The 23410-nt window shown below is 45.2% G+C and overlaps 6 protein-coding genes across 6 annotated transcripts; 1 reads left to right on the plus strand and 5 right to left on the minus strand.

Moving 5' to 3' along the window:
• Positions 1-7194: 7194 nt before the first annotated feature.
• F4822DRAFT_95332 (voltage-dependent anion channel) lies at positions 7195-8740 on the minus strand. Its single transcript, XM_051464210.1, has 2 exons — positions 8717-8740; positions 7195-8533 (listed from the first exon to the last, which is right to left on the minus strand). Exon 2 carries the CDS (start codon positions 8477-8479, stop codon positions 7292-7294), a length of 1188 nt encoding a protein of 395 aa, XP_051308509.1. The 5' UTR covers positions 8480-8533; positions 8717-8740; the 3' UTR covers positions 7195-7291.
• A 53-nt stretch (positions 8741-8793) lies between these two features.
• Positions 8794-11686, minus strand: F4822DRAFT_422426 (uncharacterized protein). The gene is made up of 3 exons (XM_051459890.1): positions 10913-11686; positions 9154-10751; positions 8794-9101 (listed from the first exon to the last, which is right to left on the minus strand). The coding sequence occupies exons 1-2, from the start codon at positions 11088-11090 to the stop codon at positions 9412-9414; spliced, it is 1518 nt and encodes a 505-aa protein (XP_051308510.1). The 5' UTR covers positions 11091-11686; the 3' UTR covers positions 8794-9101; positions 9154-9411.
• A 938-nt stretch (positions 11687-12624) lies between these two features.
• On the minus strand, positions 12625-16607 carry F4822DRAFT_440809 (uncharacterized protein; the record flags this gene model as incomplete). Its single annotated transcript, XM_051462797.1, has 5 exons — positions 12625-13241; positions 13354-13516; positions 13753-13839; positions 14079-16457; positions 16557-16607. 5 exons carry the CDS (start codon positions 16605-16607, stop codon positions 13225-13227), a joined length of 2697 nt encoding a protein of 898 aa, XP_051308511.1. The 3' UTR covers positions 12625-13224.
• A 2753-nt stretch (positions 16608-19360) lies between these two features.
• F4822DRAFT_435116 (uncharacterized protein) lies at positions 19361-19783 on the minus strand (the record flags this gene model as incomplete). Its single annotated transcript, XM_051462123.1, has 2 exons — positions 19361-19478; positions 19602-19783. 2 exons carry the CDS (start codon positions 19781-19783, stop codon positions 19361-19363), a joined length of 300 nt encoding a protein of 99 aa, XP_051308512.1.
• A 1520-nt stretch (positions 19784-21303) lies between these two features.
• F4822DRAFT_435117 (uncharacterized protein) lies at positions 21304-21687 on the minus strand (the record flags this gene model as incomplete). The annotated part of the gene is made up of 1 exon (XM_051462124.1): positions 21304-21687. The coding sequence occupies one exon, from the start codon at positions 21685-21687 to the stop codon at positions 21304-21306; it is 384 nt and encodes a 127-aa protein (XP_051308513.1).
• A 265-nt stretch (positions 21688-21952) lies between these two features.
• On the plus strand, positions 21953-23388 carry F4822DRAFT_440813 (uncharacterized protein; the record flags this gene model as incomplete). The annotated part of the gene is made up of 3 exons (XM_051462798.1): positions 21953-22718; positions 22797-23049; positions 23180-23388. The coding sequence occupies exons 1-3, from the start codon at positions 22470-22472 to the stop codon at positions 23386-23388; spliced, it is 711 nt and encodes a 236-aa protein (XP_051308514.1). The 5' UTR covers positions 21953-22469.
• Positions 23389-23410: the final 22 nt, after the last annotated feature.

The following is a 23410-nucleotide window of genomic DNA, read 5'->3' on the forward strand; positions in this document are numbered from 1 at the left end:
CTGCGACTAATGCCTGCATGCCTGTAAATGCTTGTAAATGCCTGCAAAGGTGAAGGCGAGTGCACTGACCCCGGCTGCCGGCCTAGGCCTTAAGCAGGGAAGAAGTTACAGGGGTTAATACCCACGAGGTAGTCCCATTCGTTCAATTGTTACGCACGGGTCAACTGTAATTTTGATGTGGCTGGTCTGTCAGACCCTGGTCCCTTCTACGTTCCCCCTACAATAATAAAACCTACAGGCACATCACTGAATACCTAGGTGTAAATGGGTACATGTGTACGCACGGATATAGTTTTATTAGGTACTCGAGTCTGCTGCAGACAACCTTAACTCATACGGATGCGCCAAACAATCTCGAGTCGAGGTCATTTTACTGCCTACCTAGGTACATGTAGGTAGCTACTATATGCGCGATAGTTAAAGATTTCCTGCCATCTTAGCAAACCCGCATCTCTAACCGATTATTTTTAGCGACAATATAGAGAAGGCTCTCGGTACTGAGTTTACCTGCATCCATCAAGAGCTGTAAGTCATATAGGATTACGGATGTCACTATTTTTTCTATCATTGTATTGGCCAATCCATCCGATCTTTCGCATTTCTTTTTCAATCCCATAATGCGCTAAGTAAACCCGGCTCTTCCAAAAGTAATGTTAGTTTTGGCCCTCCAATATTTTTTCTTCCACTATGACGTTGGAGGGGCCATAAGAGAAAAAGAGAAAAGGAGAAGAAGAAAAATAAAATAGAAACGCCAAAAACGAGCTATGATAAATTAGACCCTCCTATTATATTTAAAATATAGTTGATGCTAGTCTCGAAGATAACTAACCCAATTGTGGTGGTTTGACATCATTTCCCGTCGCTTCGGTACACAGACTTCTTGGTCGTTTCATGCAAGTTAACAATACAGGCTTCTTCAATGTATGTGCGACAGAATGCCTTCAAATCTTCTTAGGTGAGATGATCGGATGGGGTGATGAATTTCACCTAGTAAGGATCGCTTTACGTGTGTAGTTCTCAAAGGGCCGAGATCTGGGCCACTGGATAGAATACAAACGTATAACAACCTATTTGTCTCATTTGAAGTTGTCAACACGATAAAAATATATATGTAGTGGCCGTGAGGGAGGAATGAAAAAAGCTGTATGAGTGAATTATGCGCTATTCGCTATTCTAAGCTAGTCTGTCAAGCATGATGCCACAATTAATTATTACATAGTGGTTACGACAGGAACAGGTTAAGCTTGCGGTGCCTTACCTACAGTACTATCAAAGATCACCAGGGGGAGGAAACTTGGCCCGGACGGAATACCTACCAGTCATTTATTCTAGTGATCTTTACGGGTAAAGCTAATCTATTCCATGTATGTCAGAGGCGAACTCACAAACAATAGACACCTCTGTCTACTATGTAGGTAGTACGCCACCACTCCGCGCCATCTTTAGACCTGACTGTGTGATGAATGATGACTGCATAGGTGCCATACCGTATGGAAACGCTGTGAGGATTCAGCTCGTAGGCCACCCCCATTTACTTGCCCAATGTGGCCTACACACCATCATCGCAGTTAGTCTCACATCTCGTGAGCACTAGAAATCCAAATCCAAACTGAACCGACCCTTTTTAGAGAAATAACATGGCTCAAAACGTGTGAGAGTAAAATCGAAGGGGTGGTGGTGGAGAGGTATGAGGGGAAAAGGAATAGATAGGTAGTATTGAATCGCTTCAGCTGTGTACCATCGGCCACGATACCAAGGAGTCTAACAATCTGGTCACTGACACCTTTTTCTGCAGGGCTGATCCTCATCAATCACTCCTCGCAACACCCTCGAAGCTACAGTATATATACGATACCAATCAGATCGATTTATCCAGTGTCAGATATGCAACTCCTTCCTTGCTATGGGTTACTTTTGTTGGAATAGAGTCGCTATCGCGAAATTTCTCATAACAGTTAACTCGGCTCAACTTAAGATCAACTTACCTAATGAACTCATCGCGCATCGTCTCGTCCCATATAGGTCTTGTTCTCCAACTTTGTCTGACCCAATGAAAAGATACCTTCCAACATTTACTGACAACTAACTAGCACATAATCGGGACCTAAACAGCCACATACCACATCATACATGACGCCAAATTAGGTAGAATATCTACGTAGGTGTAGTATTGTGAGAATCGCATACGTTGGTTCATCATCCTGCGAGTCTAAAATATCATCCTAACCCGTCCAGGAACCTAACTCGGTTCAAGGACGGCAAAGCAGCCGTAGGTAAATAACCTACCTAGGCCAAGGTACCCGTGGGGAAAACCCTACCACGTGTTGAACGACTCCCGACCTAACTGATCCAGTAGTGGATAGTGAAGATCACTCGTTGATCAATGATAGAAAGCTGTCAAAATTCAAACGAGGCTCACCGCAAACGCTCGGGCCTCGAAAACAAGCGCTTAGTTCGCTTAATGGCCATGATAAATATTACATAGTATGTAGATGGAGATGACTTTAAGCTATGTGCTATCACCAAACCGTCTTGAGGTACATGAATCCAGTCCAGAAATGGAGAGGGTGACGGACTGACCTTGGTGACCGCCTACAAAAGTCAAGACCCCTCCCTCCTTGCCGCAGGGTCACGCCTCATATTCCATTCCACTGCACCTATTACACCTAGTCTGATGCGCTAATATGTAATAGGGACTATCGTCAACTCCCCTCGGTGTTTCTTAATATCTAATTGAGAAGACATGGGTAAGAAGAAGAATTTCTATCCGAATTCGAGATGCGAGGATTCAAAGAATTTATGAGAGAGAGTCGATTCGCACCAACGAAGTAATTGCCATATCTGTCAATTAATGTCGACTCGTGAAGCCCTTAATCTTGCTCGTTGCGACAGTGACGAATTGGACCGTGAGGATTGTCCCACTCGGGATGCGACGAGAGACATGCTCTTAGGTACGCTACCAAGGCCAACTATTGGGCCCCTGCTAAGTTACAGACCAACAACCCCCACGAGCACGATTACATAGCAGAGTCGTCACGTTTAAATTGGCATACATACGTTGGCTATTACTTCAGGACCAACACCAAAGACCTGGTGGTGCTAAAGACATGATATCTCATGTCGCATTTCTCCCACCCTCAAATCATAATCGCATAGTTGCTGTAGACACCTAGCAAAAATGTACCTACGTCTACGAAGCGAACAAAATATAGATGTCGCCCTAGTAGATTTACACTAACGATATGCCCTAAAGCCGCGGGACCTACCCGAGACATGGACGGTGAATTTAGCTCGTGAGGCGAGCAAGAACGAGGCGAACTTGGCGGGTCTTTTTGCTTCAGTGCCAATATGTCAAAAAGAATACTATACCAGAATTATCGGCAATACCTTGGAATACGATTCTAGACTCGTAAGTAGATGAGCATCATCATGTTTGTAAAGTGGGATTGCCTAGATGGACGCTACCTAAGTAGGACAAACCACAACCGATGACAGGTACCTAGGTAGGTCAGTATTCTAGACATCTAGCTATGCCGTGTGTATCCCTTCCATTCGAACAGATAGCCGGAAATCTCTGGGAGCACAACAGCAAACCGTATTTGTAGTACTGCCATGCATTAAGTGTCTAGATCGAGTAGAAATGGCGTTTTGCATAAAGTCTACCTAGGTATCGACACTACTCGCACGATGATGGCATGGAAAAGTCATTCGACGGTTGAAATATTCGGTTCCAAAGTTCAAACAAGCTTCATGACTCCCAAAGCCACGGGACGTGTGGGGGAATACAAGATCTTCCCAATTGTCAAACAGCATTGGATTGGCCCACGGGCATTGAGTGATTCGTCGATGAAACCGGAGACACCCTACGGTACGTACGGAAAGACAATTCTCAGAATACTTGGGACAAGACTTCAAGATGCCCTACCACAGGTAGCATATACTAACTACCTACAACTAGCTGTCTCAACTCACTTGACATTTTCAAAGAGCGTATCGCGTTAATTGGCATCAACTGGGCTAACCGGGAGCCATGTTGCTAAGCCAAGCCTTTCAACCCATGTACACAAAACCGTTACTTCGGAATCCTTCCTTGCTACCCGTGATGGTAAGTGGAGGTGAGCCGAACTTCACAATTACATTAGTTCGCCAACATAGTTAACCCAATTGCCGAGTACTAGCAGATCACCCAGGCTAGATGCCAAAATAACAAGTGCATCCCAATTCATAACTATGATTATAATAACGCACCAGCCATATGGATAGCTATATCAGTTTCGCGAGTTTTAAATTAGGTACTTTAGCGAAGGAACCATTCAAAATTCCTCTCGGTTTGGTATATTACCTAGAGATGAGATACCTTATTCGGTTTGGGACAACCCGCACAATCTAGATCTTCCCGCTACTTTCTAGGCCAAACAATAAGTAAATGCAGTACCGGGACAATGGTCAAGTCTCCGAAATCCTCCGGAGTTGCAAGATTCTTGGGATTCGAGAACCCATGCAATTACCCATTAACCTTCACACACACATCCTATAGACCTTGCTCACTTCAACCCGCGGGTTGCTCCGAGGCGAGAAGGGGGAGGGATGGGAGGAATTCATGAATCAAACACCACTTGTTCAGGAAACTGATTGGGAAAGGACCCTTGCAATTTGTGTCGGGTAACTCCACACCTACCCGGCCGTGTGGTATGGGTATGCGTGTAATCGCACAGCCAATAACCAAGCCCTTGCTATACGACATCAATTCGTCTGCAGATAGCTTCAAGATTGAGGGACCTTGTGGACACCGATATCAATTCTCTTTAGCGACTTGTTTCAAACACAACATGGGATAAGATGAACGGTTTCTAGCCCGTATAGCTTTGTGCGACCTCTTGTCTTGTGGTTTGGGCATCGATCAACCTATTAACTCGATACCTACCTAGGTAACCTCAAATCAAGTTGACAACACCCTTAGATTCTGACGACGTACGGACTTTGCCGTAATACCTAGAGTAGCACCAAAACCCAAGATTCGCAACCTATTTTCCCTCCAAATATACCTAGGTAGGAAGGGAGACAATTTTTCTTGCTTATGAACTCCGTCGGGATAATTGGCAGCAGGGAGCACGAACAACTCCATGTTCCTTACCAGCATATATTTTCCTTCGATAACAATACGACCTATCTCGCGCAACGCCATCGTTCCTTTTCCATTTTGTTTGATGTCTTGAGCTCAATTATATAAAATAGATCCTCAAGACATGCGTAGAGTGAATAAGAAAGCTGACCCTCCTAAACTTAGGCCTCTAGTGGTGATAACCAAAACTTCACTTTAGGCGGCTTGCAGCGCAGGACAACTACAGTCATGATGAAATCCCTTCCAGTTGAGTTTCAATTGGTGTTGCTACATGGGATCGTTTTAATAATCTGCACTTAAGCGGTCATATCTAAACTACGTAGGTATTTAAGAGTCAAAGTCTTTCTCCTTATCTCGTTGGTTAGACGCTCGCAGACCGATGTCTAATGCTTCTCTTTTCCCCACTGCTGAATGGAGGGACACCCTAATCGACGACTCTTATCCGTCATTCATTGGTGAATTGTCTCTGTGGCTGAATTGAAGACCCCTAATAAAGAGTACTGATAAATATCACCTACGCGCCAGCGTACGGCTTTCCTCATAGCTACCATCTACAACTTTCTCTGCACCGTCTTTAGCACCACCTATACACTGCAGACGATCCACCATCTACATCGCCAATGGATGTCTTACTATAGTGCATACTTTTAACCCGATTTCCTTAGTAGGTCCTATAACCTAACGACCTTTCGTATTTATATGGCTATTAGGACACCGCCCTACATTCGGGCGGGAATCCGTTGAACGATACCTATAATTTCGATAGAACCGCCCATTCGGAATCTAACCTTCCATAAAATTGCTGCTAGAGCTTAGATTAAAGTACATTAAGAAGCAGCACTCGAGCTGGCCGTCTGGGTTAATCCTGGGCAAAATAATAATGTGCCAGTAACCACCACATCAAAGGGAGGAGATGAATATGTTGGTCTAACAATCCATCTCTAACCTGAACGCCACGCAATGGGTACCACGCGTTTCATGTTTGCCTACCTAAGGTACCCATACTTACGTCGAGCTTCGTATCCATTTTCGCATCTTCACCGAGTTCACATCCCATGGGTTATCTACTCTCTACTCGGTACTTTAGCTTTGTTTTGCTTTTCCCTCCATCGCGCTCCTTATCATTCAGTGGTTCCTCACCTTGATTTCAACTTAGCTTCGGAAACCAACTGTGGTTGCCTAGGTATGCTAGTGGGCTCGTTAGGGCGCACCAGAGAATCCAAATCCAACTCGATGCCCATTTCATGGATTTCGTATTGGCAATGTGCTTAGAGTAAGCTGCCCTACACTCGCGTGTACGTCGGAACGACGCCATCGGCTATACAAGTAGCCTTAGCTAGTCGAACACAGATGAATTACTTGATTTCCCTTATTATGAATCTGGACAATACCCACGGCGTCCAAGGATTCATAGGTACTATATTCTCAACCGCCTGGAAAATAGGCTCACTTAAGTCTAAACGCTTGAAACTTAACGCTAGAACCACCATGACTCCACGGAGGCCTTCGTGTACATACACTAAAAGCCCCTTATAATCGGTGTCCCTTGGAGCAACAGGACGGGCTTACGACGACCGCCATCTTGGTACTTAAATATGTCGAGGGTTAGTGGCAAGCAAAATATACCTAGGTATACTTAATCGACTCGCCTAGGAAGGGGGGACAGCAGATAGCGGGCGCTCGAGGCTGTCTAGGTCATATCATGTGGTTTTGATGTCCTTATGAGTGTCGCTTCTTTACCTACCTACTTTGCGTTACGTCGATTTTCTACTGCACTGGGCTCCTTACGAGCTAAGCTTATGGTGTATGCTATTGCAATCAAATGTTTTCATGTTTTTATGTTTATTTCTAACAAAAATAGGCCGTCAAAAACCAATAGCTTTTACTCTTGGCAAAACCAGCTTGATCCACGAAATAGCAGTAGCCTTGGTTATATTCAATTTAGTCATACACAATATAACTACCTAGGTAGGTAGGCGGGGCCTTAGGATATCATCATTTTCATACGCCTTTTATCGGTCCTCGCATGGTCAAGCTTGAAGCTAGCCCTCCGGACCGTTAACTACAACATCATATATACACCTGCTCTAAATGTGACGAAGGCCAACCGAACTTCGCAGCCACTTAAGAGCATCCTGATACAGATGTACCATATGCCCACATACATTACTATTTCAACCCATCCTCATCTTTACCCGGCCACATAATCCTTCCAGTAATCAACGCGCTGGCATGTAGACTCAAATCCATCAACCAAGCCCCAACCACCAATATCGTCATAGCTGTCGCAACCCACGAAATCGCATCCGACTGCAACTCCTCGCCAATCATAATCGTCGCAATCGTGAGCCCAACATTCGGAAACACCATACCCCACCACAACAACGTGAACCTCATACGCGGCCGCGGTACCCTTCCCCGCTTCCATGAAGGCAGGATAACGGGCGCATTTGCCACGAACGCCAAAGCAAACAGCCAGAATGCAAATAACCACAAGAAAATACTAACCCACACTGCAAGAATTTGCAGCACATCCGCCGCGATCGGGAACCGCGCAAAAAAACCATAACCACGCGGGATATACCTCGCGCATCCGATGAGCGAAATGACGGTATATCCTGCCGAACCTACAGGCATGAACAACCCGGGGCGATGGTCAGGGTATCCCAAGCCGTTGCGGAGGATAGTGCCGAGGAACCAAGGTAGTAACATCAAACTCACGATCCAGCCTAGGCCTTGATACGCGATTCCTGCGACAAGAATAGGAAGTCGTTGGGCAGGTGGTTGGGATCCCGCAATGACGCTAGCAATGGTGCCAGTCAGCATGGCGTTGAAGATCATGAGGAAGACGCCAGGGGCGATGCGGAGAGGGTCTATCGGCGATTTCGCGGCTACGACAATCCAATTTATCGTGGTGTACAGTAGGGTGACGGCCGCGTATATCCAAAAGAGGACGCGAATGGCGACTATGATCCAGTCCCCGGCATGCGGAACGCCAAAGCGTTGCATACATATTATGAAGGTGGCGTTGGAAAGCCAGAATGAGCCGAAGAAAAAGAGTTCCGGTGTCTTCGTAAACGAGCGCTTGAACGTGTACGGATGTAGCGTGAAGCGAAGAAGCATCATAACACAGAAGAGTGAGAAAATCACTAGATTAAGAACGAAGACAACGACTCCGGCTGTCTGTAAGCCGTGAAATTGGTGCGGCGTTAATGAGAGTAGGATAGCTATGCCACCAGTTGATTGTGTACAGGTGAAATTCGCCCAGGTGAAATGAGCGATACGGTCGCGAAGGCCAATTTTCTTCACTTCGTCCTGGCCATTTGCAGACTGCAGGACCTCCTCGTCGCGGTCCATCCTTGTGAGTGTCCCTCCAGACCTCCGTTTCTGAAACTGTTCGCCTGCGACTCACTATACAAGGCTCGCATTAGTTAGATGCCGTAGGTCGGGGTGATGATTTTACCCGTGTTAACTGAGTATTCAACAAGAGAAAAAGTTGATATTCAAAAGTAATGAGGTATCTACCTAGGTATTTGTTTGGCGGTGGCTGAGGACCTCCTGAGGATTTCTGGGACTAATCTTGAACTGGCTTACCCGCTATTAGCCGCCATTATCCGCGTCTTATTTTGGAAAACAGAATGACTTTTCTATTGTGAATGTTACATTGTAATGGTTTGGTAGGAGCTGTAGGATTTGGATCTGTATCGCAGTGAGAGAACCAAACAATATAATTATTTCTTATAATAAGTAATTAATTGCGATGTTTTCCTGTTGTCTTTAATCATCAATGCTATCTTTATTCTAATCGGTTGGATATCACTAACATCATTACCGAAATCTCGCCAATAATTGACTGTTGAAAGCCCGTCTCCTACATTATCTATGTATTTAGCTGGGGGGAGCTCAAATGGATAGACCCGCGACTTAACTTATTAAATGAAAATAGCTAGTAAGTTCGTAGGGTTGGTGGTGTATACAGCTTGCGAGGTAATTAGAAGATTATTCTCAATTGTGCGTTGTTGAGTACTTACCGCAAATTAGCCCCAACGAACATCTCAAACGATACAGCGCTTCATCAGACCATCCCCAGCTGGAACAGATAATGCATTTTTTATTGAAATCATACGCTTATATAAACATAAATAACAACAAATTCAAATCGGGTAGGTAGATAGTACACATCCACACCCACATCCCATACCTATGTGGATTGATAGATACCCCCTAAAATTACCATCTTCCATCGCGCGGTGCACATCTTCCTTTCATGGGTTACCAGGCTACATGTGTCAACCCCTTAAGAACCCCCGCTGGGCATTTCTGGCCTGCTCGGTACTAAACGCCTCGAGCTTGACAGCCACAAGCACACATTCGATAGCGCTCTTACCATTCCTTGATCCCTGGATTCGGAGCCTCCATTGCCCCGTACGAACTATCCATTCGTCTGATATATGGTTCGATAGATCTATACGCCTCCTCTTCCTGGATGGTCCGAGATATCCTCCTATACTAGATAGCGGCGAGTCTTGATCCCCACCGTGGCCCATCGATGATGAGGCTGACATGGCCACCGCGACTTCGTCAACTTCGGTAAAATTGTTGTATGTCTTTCCGTCTAGGAGAATATGTGTTTCAGGTTCAATTACTACCCGGACTAGGTCTTCACTTAATGGAGTATTCCCCGGAGTTGCCGGTTGGCTGCTAGCCCCGCCCGACGCCATCAGGAGTCCTAAAGGCTGAGTCGTTGGCGGTAGGTTAAGTTTAGTAGCGATTACTTCAAATAGCCTCGCTACGCGGATCTTGACCTGGCCGAAGAACTCTGCCCGCATAATATTGAGATGCAACTTTGTGTTTTCACCGCCGATCTCGAGGATAAGTTCGTGTTGCTTGTCATCTTCGTATGGACGCATATAATTCACCCATCCCGAGACGGGCTCCACGCTACCGCCAGGCGTCATAACGTCAGTAGCAATAGAGATGCCTGATTTCAAAATGTCCTCGAGCCTAAGAGTAATCTCCCATCGCCTTCGAGCTAAGTTATAGTTAATATGATGCGGGATCAACTTCTGCTCTAAACCCTTGAAGTTGAAGTATCGGCAATCGCGGAGTAAGGAAGCTCGGTGCTCCTCATCACGAATACGTACTGGATACCCGCGTAGAAGGTGTAATATTTCGTAGAAAGTATCGGCGGATCGATTTGGAACGGAGGGTGGCATAATAGAAGGCGGCCGGATTAGATTTTCCCGATCGAGCCCAGGAAATATTTCGTCGCGCGATGAAAAGAAAACACCAAATCCCAAGGAAAAGAAGTTGGGCGAGTTTCCAGGCCCAGTAAAAATATCACGAGGGATTTGGAATTCGCGATGACCGATAGAGATGAAAATGGATTCCTCGTAAAGCTGTGACATTAACTTGGGTAATGTATAAAATTGAGCATCGGCGAAGAGTCGCACAAAGTGCGTCCCATCGCGTGGGGAGACATGGTAGCCTTGCAAATGAAGAGATATGTCTCTAAATGTGATCGGATCCCTATCTATGTAGAGGGTCCGTATACCTGTCGTTAGATCTTCCTTAGATTCCTCAGCTTGCTTAATCTGGCATTGGAAGTATTGTGAGAAATATGATGGGGCTAGTTGGCAATGTTAGCAAAGGGCACTTGGGAATTATATGCTACAATATGGGAAGACACGTTTGAATATTTTCTTTACTAGATGGATGAGATGTTGAAACATGAGGCTGACGTCATATGCCTAAGCAGGAGTCAAGAGTGAGAGGTTGTTTCGTGCTCACCGTCAGAAGATAGGGAGGCCCCGGATAGTTTGAAGAGCTCAGTTCCTATTTGGATAGGAAAAACGCGCTCGTGTGGTAGAATTCTTGGTATCTTAGAGATCAATTCAGGATCGGATGGTGGAAGATGAAAGGCGTTATGACCCCTCTTGGTCTCACTCGAGTTTTTAGATGAGTTCATTGTTGTTGTTGTTGTTGTGTTTGATGCTGATGCTGATGCTGATTATGACGACGGTAGTTTGATCTAAGGTGAATACGAGACATGGCCGCTGTTGCTAATACCGTCGTTGGTATAATTTACTACCGTTGCTGGCTAGATTTATCCCAATGGGAACAACCAAGCGCGGACGATCAGCGGCGTCATAGTTGGAATGCCATCTGGTTAATTGCTCCGATATTAGGATCGAATATTAGACAATTGAAGAAGTCGCGTGGCGTTTCTATGCTGAGTAAAGATAAACGTAAGCGGCTGAGATAAAATATGAGGGAGATGTTTAAACAATGATGAAGTTGTTGTTCAGCTATGGGGGGAGCTCCGGGGATTTGCAATCATTTTGAAATCAATGCTTCTTACCCTTGTTCCCCTGCCGGACCTGCCTGGCCTGCCTTGCTTGCCGCCTACCTAGGCTGCTAGGTACCCAAGGTTACATAAGGTGTGTTACCCGTGCTCCGTGCTCACGCATATGAGGCGGTGCTAAAAAGAACCTTGGAAGGCAGGAGAAAGCAAGGGTGCCCCGGGTTCTTTTTCTGCTCTTTTTTGTTTTGCTGGGCAGACACCGGCAGTGTGTGATAAAACTCTAAACATCTTCCGGGGTTTCTACCTAAGAAGTGGCTAAAATGTGGCTGGAATTGTTTCTTAAACTCTACTTTAATAGGTCACGGAGGTAAGCGTAGAAAAGATCAGCGCTAAACTTGACTGGGAAACTTGCATGGGTGCATAGGTATATCTTTTTATTTATATACATATTTCATCTTTATTTTTATTCCTTTTTTTCCCCCTTAACTATACATCGGCTATTTTTCCTATTTCTCTTCTTTTACCGTAAGGTGTAATGCGTTATTCAGAATTATGAAGTAATATGCTGTGATATTGACGTCTAATCCAGGTTGAAGGGAATACTCAAGTTTGATATATCTAATTCTTTTATACTACTTTACAGGGGACACGAGGTACGTTACCTGCAGTAATCTTGGCCGCGAAAGCGGGACTTATAAAGCTGATTTGTTGGGGGGTTAGTAGGGTGAGATATATCTACCGTGTGGTTCTACTGTGCGGTAACTGATCATGGTTAGGAGAACAAACACCGAAGTTATTTTTACAACTTGACATATTTACGTCAGATATTAGATATATATCTTACTACCACCACGTGGGTGAGACTTGGGTTCCAATGCCTTCTTAAATGAGTAGTGAAAATACCACTTTTCTTCGTAACTAGGTCAAAGTCTACGCGGCCTAAATACGTTGGTCGGCCTGATAGATGCCTGAAGGGGCAACTACTTCGTAGTTGCTCTAAGGAGATAAGGTAGAACATTCTGGGTAGACAATGAAACAGTAAACCCCCCCCCCCGTCATGATCAGAAGCCTTGGTAACCGGGCGGCATATCTTTTACGTTGCCTCGCGATGGAAGGTAATTGTTTATCGGAGCATTCTTTGATTGGTTAATGATCGGCGGTATAACTGAGGTGAGGCTTCTATGTTGATCTATAGGTAGACAATCATCCCAAGGTGATATTTTGCGAGACGCTGACTGAAAGGATGTTGAGCCGCATATTGCAGAATACAAGAATTCAAAGGGCCACCGGTGTTAGCTAAGATGATCGCGTAGAGAAATTGGTTACTCTGCCTCTGGCGAACTATCATACTCGAATCTAGCGTAAATTTCACTTGCATCATGGAAACACGAGTTTACAAAACTCAATTCTCTCAAACGCGACCACCACGCAGCTACCTATATGAGGCGGGTATAATCCACGCAAGTACGTACAAAAAGACACATGTGTCGCATGCCCAATTCAATCAATCAATCATCAAGGCCGCCAACCGATGCTGCGACTACCTAGGTACTCGCCTATATAAAGAAAATGCACCAAAGAAGCGTGGGTTATGTTGTGTGTTGTAGGGGTCCATTGCGAACTCGGAACGAAAAGGCGTTCGCACATAAAGGGGGGAGTGTTGGGCAACCGTAGTGTCCAAAACCAAGCTGAAAGACATTATCTGGCCCTGCCAGCAAGAATAAGAAGGGAAGGATTGAGGAACGGCCCCCAATTCCCGTGGGTCCGTATAGGATAGTTCATGTCACGTTCAGAGCTCCTATTTCCGAGGCGTTGCTATTGGACACATTAGTATTCGGTAGGTATATCATGAATCACCATTTAGGTTTGAATAATTCCAAAGGAAATGGAGTATCAATAGATTTAGGTAGACAGGAAGGGTACACACCATTCACCATCTGTCTTTGCTTGTTCAACCAGCTCTTGGGAACATCATTCCGCCGTTGAAGCACGACATGGTTGCTCTGTAATCGACTCGTGAGGTCATACCAAGCGGTAGTTATCATGGCGTTCTCGCGTTGTAGGTTTTTAATAATCTGGTCGGTTTGTGCCTGTCGGGGGTTTGTTAGGAATCCAGAGAGCTGTCCAGCAGTGGAAAAGAAAGCATTTCATCGTTCACATGGTAATTATATACACGATCATAGTATGAAGAAATGAAACAGGAGATAGAAATGAGAAATAATCTTATATTTAGAAACAACACTTTAGGCCTGTGAAGACATATCCCTTCTAACCTGTCCGTAGACGTAGAACCGAAACCATAGAACAAAAGAAAACCTTCACGTACCTTTTGAGCTCCAGCTTCTGATCCGGCACGGACAGCCTTTAGTGTCCGTTCTAGCTCACGGTTTTTGAGCTCCGACTGCTCGTATTGCTATGAATGAGACACATATTATTAGTATATATGCGCTCGAAGTGGTCATATAATATTAAGAATGCAGATGTCGCCATCGGCATTTAGCCCCACTGGCCAGGCCACTTGGCGCTTGTTCGCCTACTCTCACGAGAGTGTTGCGATGAAGTTTCTATGATAGAGCCCTGGCCTGAGGTATCTGATCTGATGTTCTGCCCAACAAAGGAGAAATCTCCGTAGCGAGTCACCGGCGCTGAAACTGGACGACCGGATAGGCCAAATGAACTACGTTTTTCCTCTTGGCTGAGTTGAAAACTGCTCTCGGGCCGTTCTTTTTTCTTCCCAAACCAGGGACTTACGACGTCCCAGAGGGATTGACGCTTGACATCAACCCTGATGACGCCGGTGTCGTCGCTAGGAATAGACGCGAGAGAGAAAGTAGGACTCACCTGCTGTAACTGCTTGTACCGCGTTCTGAGTTTCTCCATTTTCTCGGATTGTCTTGCGCTATCTGTGTTTACCGTGAGTCCGTCTGCGGCTCTCTGCATCTCACGGTTAGCCGCTTCAGCCTCCCGTCGAAGTTGATCCTTTTCGATGAATGCCGTTAGGAGCTGCGATTTTTGGGTCTCGAATTCATCCTTCAATGCCTTATGTTTCTTTCTCTCCGTCTCGAGCTCCGCGCGGAGGGAAACAGCAAGCATGCCATCGGTTCTCTTCAACTCAGCAAGGGCATCGAGGCTAGATTTCTCGACGGCGTTCACTTGTTCCACATCGTCAGCATCATGATCCATCAAATATTCCCTCAAAATCATCTTACAATCGCCTCGTGCTTCAAGTAGCGCCCGGTCTCTGTCTGCAAGTTGCTCTTTGGCGGCGGCGAGTTGTCTTTCGAGTTGTTTGGCTATGTTCTGCTCGGCAAGAACTTGAGTCCGTAAATTCGAATACGCTTCCTCTCTAAAGTAATTTGACATCAGCCACTTTGTTCCCGGGGCTACATCATAACAAGCTTGAATAGCCTGAACTAACCCGTCTTTACCCATGTTTTGGATAAGAGCATCGAGTTGGTGTTGGCCAACGGTATACTTTTCGAGCATGTCGTTGAATTTGTCTTGAACAACTTGGCGGGAGGCACGTAGATCTTCCATCTCTTGAATAAGCTGACCCTTTTCGGTTTCTGTACCGATGCTACTCTTGAGGACAGCGTTCTCCGCTTGGAGACGCTGCAACTCAAGGTTTCTCATTGATATGGCGTTGTTAGATTCGCTTAGTTCATCTTCGAGCGTAGTCGGGCGGGGACCTAGGGGCGTGCTCGGGGTGGCAGAGGGATCGAGCATCATAACTTTCTCCTGAAGCTCTCGGACGACTCCTTCATCTATTTGACTGCGGGCTTGGAGGTCTTCGAGACGTAATCGTAGTTCGGCATTTTCCGCCGTATACATGGTCTTCTGGTTGTTAAAATTGGCGATGTCGATTTCGTACCCCTGCATCTTGGTAGCATAAGCTTCTGTTTCCCGCTTTAAAGTCTCTATCCTCATGGTGGCGCCGTCAAGCTGCTCCATAAGCTTAGATGCGTCGACCCTTTCGTTCTGCAATGTCTTAAAGTCTGCCTCTACTGCCTTTAGTGATTCTAACTTTTTCCTTAAGTTGTCTGCCATGTTAGCCTTCTTAGACAAATCTTCATTCTTAGAACGAAGTTCTTGGTTCTCGTCAGTTAAGGCCTCAGCCTTCCGAGCCACCAACTCAAGTCGGCCCTTTTCCTTTACCAGTCGTTCCCTCTCATCAACCAGGTAGTTCCGCTCGTTCTCTAAGTTTGCGATAAGCGACTCGTTTTCCTTTAGTTGACGTTGGAGGCGATGTTTATCGAAGTTGCCAACTTCCGACTCGATCTGCTTATGTAAGTGCTCATTTTCTTCTTGAAGCTCCTCGTGTTTTCTTAGAAGTTCATCGTAATTATCTTGAAGACGATCCAGTCGTAGTTTTAAACCGCCTGCTTGCCTCTTCGCTTCGTCTGCTTCATATTGTAGTTGCACCAGCGCTGCTTCTTGCGCGAGCTCGTCATCGAGGTCGGCGGGGGCATGGCCACCATCAGGATCGCTGTCGGTGGCCTCCGCTACCTGTCCTAGCTTGGCATCAACTTCCTTAAGGATTTGAAAGATACCCTGCTGATATTTCGTTTCCAAATTCGTAACTAAAGTTATATATTTCGAATTATCATCTTCACGGAAACATGCGACGGCCACAAAGAGAACCAGTATCTGATGGTATATCTTAGTTGCTATCCGGGATTCCGAAGACGAAGAAGTAGGGATAGTTACCTCAAATGTTCCCGTCTTGGTAGGTTCTTTGGCTTGGGCCTGGAAATCGACTTGGTTGATCAAAGGCTCGATTTTTGAACAGTGGCGTCTCGCGAAGTCCTTCAAGCCCATATGGATGATATGTAGATTTCGTCTCCTACCTTGCGATATATCACCATCGGCTTTTGAAGCGGCAAGACTCTGTTGAAATCTGGAAGGATTATACTCGGTATCTAGAATCTCGAGAAGAGCGGAGAACACAGTCCCGTCGAAGAAATGTTCTGGTTTCTTTGCTTTAATGTCTGGGTCTCGATCGGGTAGTAGTTGTACAAGCATCGAGTCAGCCTGACCAAAGACATTATGTTAGTTGTAATTCTAAAATTTAAGACACAAACGTGAACGAGAATATGAATTGTGGGAAGAGAATAACGGAAGTACACCTACCCAGTCGAGCAAGGCCGCTTGTGTGGCCTGTGAAGTAATAGAAGGAACCATGTTGGCGGGTAAAAGTTGGTTTACTATTTGCGGTTCCGTCTCTACCGTATATTTGAATTACCTGGTAAAGGTTGTGAATCAACCTCAACCTCAATTTCGAGGTACTGGAAGGCAGCCAGCTTTAGGAGCTAGTAGCCGGATAACAATCGAATGGAAATGGGGTCTTGGGTACGGATGTATGCGGGCTCAATCAATAGCGGAAAGAATGGAATCGTCTGAGTAAAAAAGTCCGTATATCAGGAACTCATGCTATTAGAAAGCTGGTTCGAGAATGAGAAAATGAATGGGAACGAAGGTGAAGAAGTAGGAATTTCGTCGTGCACAGCAGCTTTACAAAAGACTACGATAATGAAGTATCTAAAAGAATGATGATTGTTTGAATAATGACAAGCGCATTGTTTCCAGGCGCCTATTGTTTTTTTATGTTTTTCTCTTTGTCAGCCCAGGTGACCTTGAAGGGATCGCGTCAGTTCGAAAGGAAGCTGATATGTTGACGTTGTGAAGCAAAGAAGGATCATTGTTATCAACCTGGATAATAAGATACTTCTCTATGAACAAGCAAAGCAGACCAGCATAGTGGAAGCTAGGAGATCGCTACTTACGTTAGAAAGAGCGGCACGGACCCCTCCTGCGGAACCTGTGGAACCTCCATATCGATTAACATCCACGCATAAGGGGGGGTTAGCGCCTGTAGATACAGGGATACTGCATGCCCTAATACACCTAAAACGGGTACCTATCCAACCCTCCCATGTCTAGAGCTGGAGCCGTTTCGCTAACATGTAAGGTACGATAGACAGTGCGTTTTTTTTTTATTTTTTTAAATGACGACCGGGAGGGAAGGAACGTATTTCTCAGCAATCACGATGAACACCTAAATGTTCAAAGCTCTTGTACATATAGTTTGTAAGGATAGGGACAAGAATTATTATCTATCAAATCGGCATTGTATGCGCACTTTTGTCCCTCGGTTACATTAATGTAAGTACATACATGTACATGTCGCCTACATGTAAGTAGCTGCAGCTCTCTAATCTTATTTTTGCACCTGTAGGGCATAAGCTTAGACTAGGTTAAAGCTAATGCTTTAGATCCTTTTGGATTGGGTTCAACTATACAGAAAAGACAATTACATGTATCTACACACAATCATGAATAATATACAAACACCACCTATTAGAATTATTTACTAGAATCATCCGCAGTAAGGGAGGGGACATATCTTTAATTCGTGGGAAGGCTTTGTTATTGAAGTCGTTTGTCTGATAGACCTCCCTAGGTGGATTGATATGGGTCACGGGCTGTGTTTTAATGTCACCAACTCGAGCATTTCCTAGGTAAAATATGTACATCGCATAGCGCAAGGTCACATTTCACCACTACCGTTTGTTTCAAGTTGCCAATTGCCCCTGGAGTAACAAGAGCCACGATGTAACACGATCAGACTAAGCATTGGGGTTTGCACAGATTATTACGATGACGAAAAGCGATATAGGTATCCATTTAACAGGTATTATTTCCTCCAGATATGTGCGATATCTTGCCGATCAGATACGACTTATATCCGAATGTAGGCAGTAAACGATTACCCGTTCGACGAGAACCTCTATCGTTGTGTTACATACGCTACGCGCAGTAGTGTCCGTTATTCACAGCCATCTACACGCGAAATTAGGATTCACTTATCATAGATTCCCAAGTCATTAATGAGAGACACGTGCTAGGAAACCCCTTGCTTTCTCGTGGGTACAGAGACGACAATTAATTTAGCTTCGCTTTCCCAGAATAGTTGAACTGGATTCACCAAAGGACTAGGCGAATATTCAACCGAGATTAAATATTAGCAAAGTTGTCTAAGTGCACACCAGGCTTCAAGTATATCTGTATTAATACCTAGGTCATCCCACCGACGAGATTTATTCCGTTTTACACCGATTAGGTTCCAAAGATGTTCATTTTTCGGAGAGAAACAACGTACATCTTTGAGTCGAAAGATAAGAATGGCCTGTTGCTTTATAGCAAAAACCCAATAAGCGCTTCATATAAACCAAATCATACGCAAATAGTCGCGCTTTTAACTTCAAATCTATCCACCCGGGCTACGAGAGCCTGTTCCGCATCTTCGGGTTACAGCTTTACATATACTCTCCCGGAAGCTTACCGTGGTTCGGGTGCCACCATCACACATTCACCAGCTTCTTCTGCATAACACATTAACGACATTAAATTTACCTTGTAGGACCTTGCATTGCCGATGAAAAAAAATACAAACGCCTTCGCTTGCTACATATAGTATGCGGGCCTACCTGAGACAGGTAGATATATACGAGTGTAGACCACGTATCCAACATACACATGGTGCAGGCCCACGCAACCGGGTTTGGCACAGTAGGATTCGACCGAACATGTGCAATATTAAGCACCTAGATAATAGAACGCCAAGCAAAAGGCGATGCATCCGGGCTAGGCTTTGAATATCGAATTCGCACTAACAATAGTGATATTCCCTATCAACAAAATAACCACCTTAGGGCTTTCCCTACCCTCCAAGGTAATAAAAACGCCAGAAACCCATTGTCTAGAACGGCACACTCCATTCATCCCTTTGTTGTTGTTTTGATATTACCTGTCCTAGTTGACGCCTGTCCCATTCTGCCTACCCGTGAGGGTCCGTAGTATGGAGAGGGGTTAATCGTAACGATTCGTTTGGACGATTCGATCGTGGCAACCAGTGCGCATTCGGTATAGTCGGACTAGTTCCCACTTGACGAGATCTCGACGACTTGATCCTCTTCGACGGTCGCATGGAACTCGGCGCTCCAAGCCGATACTGTCTCGATGATCTTTTGTGGTGCCTTAGCTGCGAAGCCCCTATTCGCAGAAATCGTTTGGTTAGTTCATTCATCCATCCATCCATCTATTTGTTCGTCATGTCTCTCCACATCGTGCGACAAGAGATAGGGAAGAAAGTAGATTGATGCGGCAGGTACGTACTTGATGAGTTGGTATTCGTGTGTGATGACGCCTCCGGCCTTCCGAATATCATCCTTGGCGCGGTTGACGATGTCGTCTGTAGTCTCGCTAGGAAAACTGACGATAACAGACTTCTGAACATCCACAGCATAGACACCTTGGGCAACAGCAAGTGCCGCAGCGATTGTCGTAAAGAAACGCATGATGAATTGGTAGGCTGAGGAGTATTTTCGGTCTAGGTCTGGTGATAGGTGGTATCGGATTAGGTATCTAGGTGGGTAGTATTGTATTGTAGGCGTGAAGTGGTAAATAAAAGCTTTGTCGGCCAACAGTTATGAACAAAGAAAAAGTAGGACACTTGATCTATTTGTGGAAGTTCCAACTTTGTTAGAAGAGAGAGAATAGTAGATCGACTTCGGATTGAAACAAAAGTGAATGGTGAGGGTTTGTGATGATGGAACTTGGCGGTTTGACCTTCATGTCGATCATCTTGGTCTGGGGCGAGAGTGCAGGTCTGGGGAGACCCGATGGTCCAAGTGGGTCCACCCGTACTTTTCCATTATGGCTTCCACGATAGGAAAGTAGTGGGTTTCTACAGTCCATGATCCACCAATCAGAAGCTGCAGATGTAAAGATGGAACGTGCTACCTGTACCCGTGCCACGGAACTTAAACATAACTCAGAACATGTGACCTTACGGTGATCTCCTAACGTTCTACATAACACCAAAAATGGCCTCATCTCTAGTTTCTATTTCAAACGGCCTGAGATCAAGTTCGCTAATTTGTTTTGTGTACGGTCACTGCCATCATTTTGACTTGGAATCACAGACATGGTTGCTCTTCTGTACTGCTACAACCTCGGAGCGACGGCAGATAAAAAGAACCCAGGAACGATAATCTAAGTTCCACCCATTTTTCACCACTCGGATACACAACGCGGTTAACTTGATGCTAGAGGATATTAGATCATTCAAATTTGATCACTATATATGTGTCTTATCTTAAAACCCACAAGAGTCACTAACAAGATCACCGTATGCGACGTATACGCGTAATGACGTACGAAGGCGCTGTTTCATAGACAGACAACGTTTTCGTGGAGCGAGGATATCACGGCTTAGTCGATAGCCTCCATGTCGCCGTTTGATCTGAAAATTCTACGAGTCTTTACGAGCTGAAAGATAAAATGGTTATATGGGAAAGTCGGGTGTAGAACCCTTTCTTGATTGATTCGTTGTCGATTATCGATTACCTAGGTAATTATCGCTTTCCTGTATGAACCCGCTTGATATCGCTCTTGGTAGTCAAATCATCCGAATCCTATGAACCCACCGCCGAAAAAAATAAAATAAAATAAAAACACAGCCACTAAGAACCCCATTGTCAGAGTCCCCGCCAAACCAACCAGTCGCATGTCGTAGTTCTTCTCATCGAATATGTCATTGGATCGAAAGATTTCTGGAGGTCGATGAGGTGGTTCAGAATAGTCGAATTAGCCCCCCAAGCTAAATGTCTGGTCGTATCACTGCCCCAATGTACGAAACCAAGTCCGGGAAGGGCTTAGTTATATGCCTCTCCCGCTGCGTGCGACTTCTCTTCTTGAGGACATCGCGCCTCTCAGGCCATTCAAAAATAAACGGTTCTGGTGGAGTACTGACGTAAGGTTCCTCCAATTTGATAACCTGTTTCGCCCACTTAAGTTGGGGAAATAGAAAACTGATTTACGTGTCTATAGGCGCCGGATCGTTGCGACTGGCCAGGCATCGGTACAGCATGACATATTGAATGTGTTCGAGGATCCCTCGTAAAGCGTAATGTTGCGATAGTACTTTTTCCGCGTGGATGTTCTTTGTACGATGGAAAACGAGGAAGAAAACGCTATTCTTCATGATTTGTTCTCGTGCCTCTCGACGGGCATGGAAGCATGTTGGCATGCGAATTTTGAGCTTGGGACTTAGTGTACGTATACGAATTCGTATGATCTCTGGGGAGGCGAGTTCCCAAATCATCTGTCGTATCATCGGAGGAAGCCGTGGAAATGGTGTGAATTCTGTTAGGGCCTTTTTTGAATCCGCAGGTCTCGAAATGGTAGGAGGTTGTTCCATCTTGACGGTGGGTTTTTTGGATGATGTTGTATGGAAGGAAATGAGGTTGTGTATTTCCTTGAGAATTAAAGAGTGCAGATATTTTTATTTGAAGAAGAAGAGAATTAATGTTCACGTATTAGAGGTATCAAGACGCGAAAAGTTAAGATATCTGCCTCGACAACTATAACCCCACTTTTGAAATTGCGCACAATCACTGGGGGATGACAGGAAGAACACAGTAGAGAGAAACCAGCATCCCAAAATTCTAGTAAACTCTAAATAAGGTCAATGCAAACTACCTAATCAAATCTGGTCTCATGAATGCATCGACATATAGCACGTATATTGTCGCGCTAGACACTCGCATAATCAGCCCTATGGGCTTCCCACATATATACCTATGTCCATCATACCTACCATATACTAAACCATCTCCTACGGGGTTTAAATTTCAAGATTTTGATTTGTAAATTGGATTATCTTGGTAATTAACTGCCGAGTATAGTATATGAAGAGCTCGCACGGGGTTTCTAATTGGTTGTAAGAGTTTAGCCTGGAAAGAGAACGGATTATCATATCAGAGCCCTGCGGTGGTGTAGATACGATCCCCCCAAAGATGATATCCCAAATTGGATATCGTCTAATTAATTTAATTCTCATGCCCGTAGATCTACGAGTAGATATAGTAAGGGTCTATCCACAATCTGACCCGGACCGGATGTCTGCATTCTATCCTAAGCGTACCGCGTCCTTACAGTGAACATTACCCTTGACGAGTCACAAGAGAAAGAAAAAACACAATGACCAGCGTGAAGAATCTTGTGATCAAGGCCGTTGCGACCTTCATATCAATCGCCCTAGTCTCAGCTGCGCCTAATGTGACCGTGGTTCCTCTCGGGGATAGTTGCGCATCATACCCTAACTACGATAACACAACCGGCATCGCGGGGCCTCTACGTGTCGTGGCTGACTCAACGGGCAAGGATCTTGATGGTCGCAAATTCTCTCCCATATTCGCGATTGCAGTTGGCGGCGGAAGTTGGGGTTTCGTATGTGACTTCCTCTATTACCCTGCTTGAGGTGAAAGGGATACCATATTCAAGGGCTAATGCGAGATCTTGGTATAGATGGTGATCCCTGCGGCTGAGGACCAGACGAAAAAGACAACCGATGAAGAAGGTACACCTTTTAGATGCGGGAACAATACATTGCAGGCACATTTGAATGCAGGCTCTGCTGGCGACCGTTGGCAGCCGTTGATAGCGGCTGGAACGCCCGCCGAGTCGGCCTTTGGCTTTGGCTTGCCGGACTTGCCGGACCCGAATTATCATCTTGAGACATGGTTAGTGCTCTACCAATCATCTGAGAGAAATTCCCCCTGTTAACCAAGTGCTAGTACGTAATTAATCTTCCCGAGCTAATGTTTCCATCGTCTGCTTGGCTTGAAAATCTTTTGACGACCTATCTTCAAACCCCGAATCACCACAAGTAGTAGCTAACCATGTAATAGACTCCCACATTGTAGATGGAGCCGTGCAACCAGGCGCCGTATTCCTCGGGGCCGTTAACATTACGTCTTGGGGCTTCAACTATCAAAACAACACCGGAGGCGAGTACTACTATGCTAGACTGTTAGGACCTAACAGCAACAATCTCGCGACAGGGAAACCATTGAACCGGGGTGAATTTACCGGGTATATAAAGATTACAGCCGCTTGAGCCCGGTTGTCTTTTGAATGGA

The sequence above is a fragment of the Hypoxylon trugodes genome, assembly GCF_022578975.1.
Source record: "Hypoxylon trugodes strain CBS 135444 unplaced genomic scaffold F4822scaffold_13, whole genome shotgun sequence".
Taxonomy (NCBI): domain Eukaryota; kingdom Fungi; phylum Ascomycota; class Sordariomycetes; order Xylariales; family Hypoxylaceae; genus Hypoxylon; species Hypoxylon trugodes.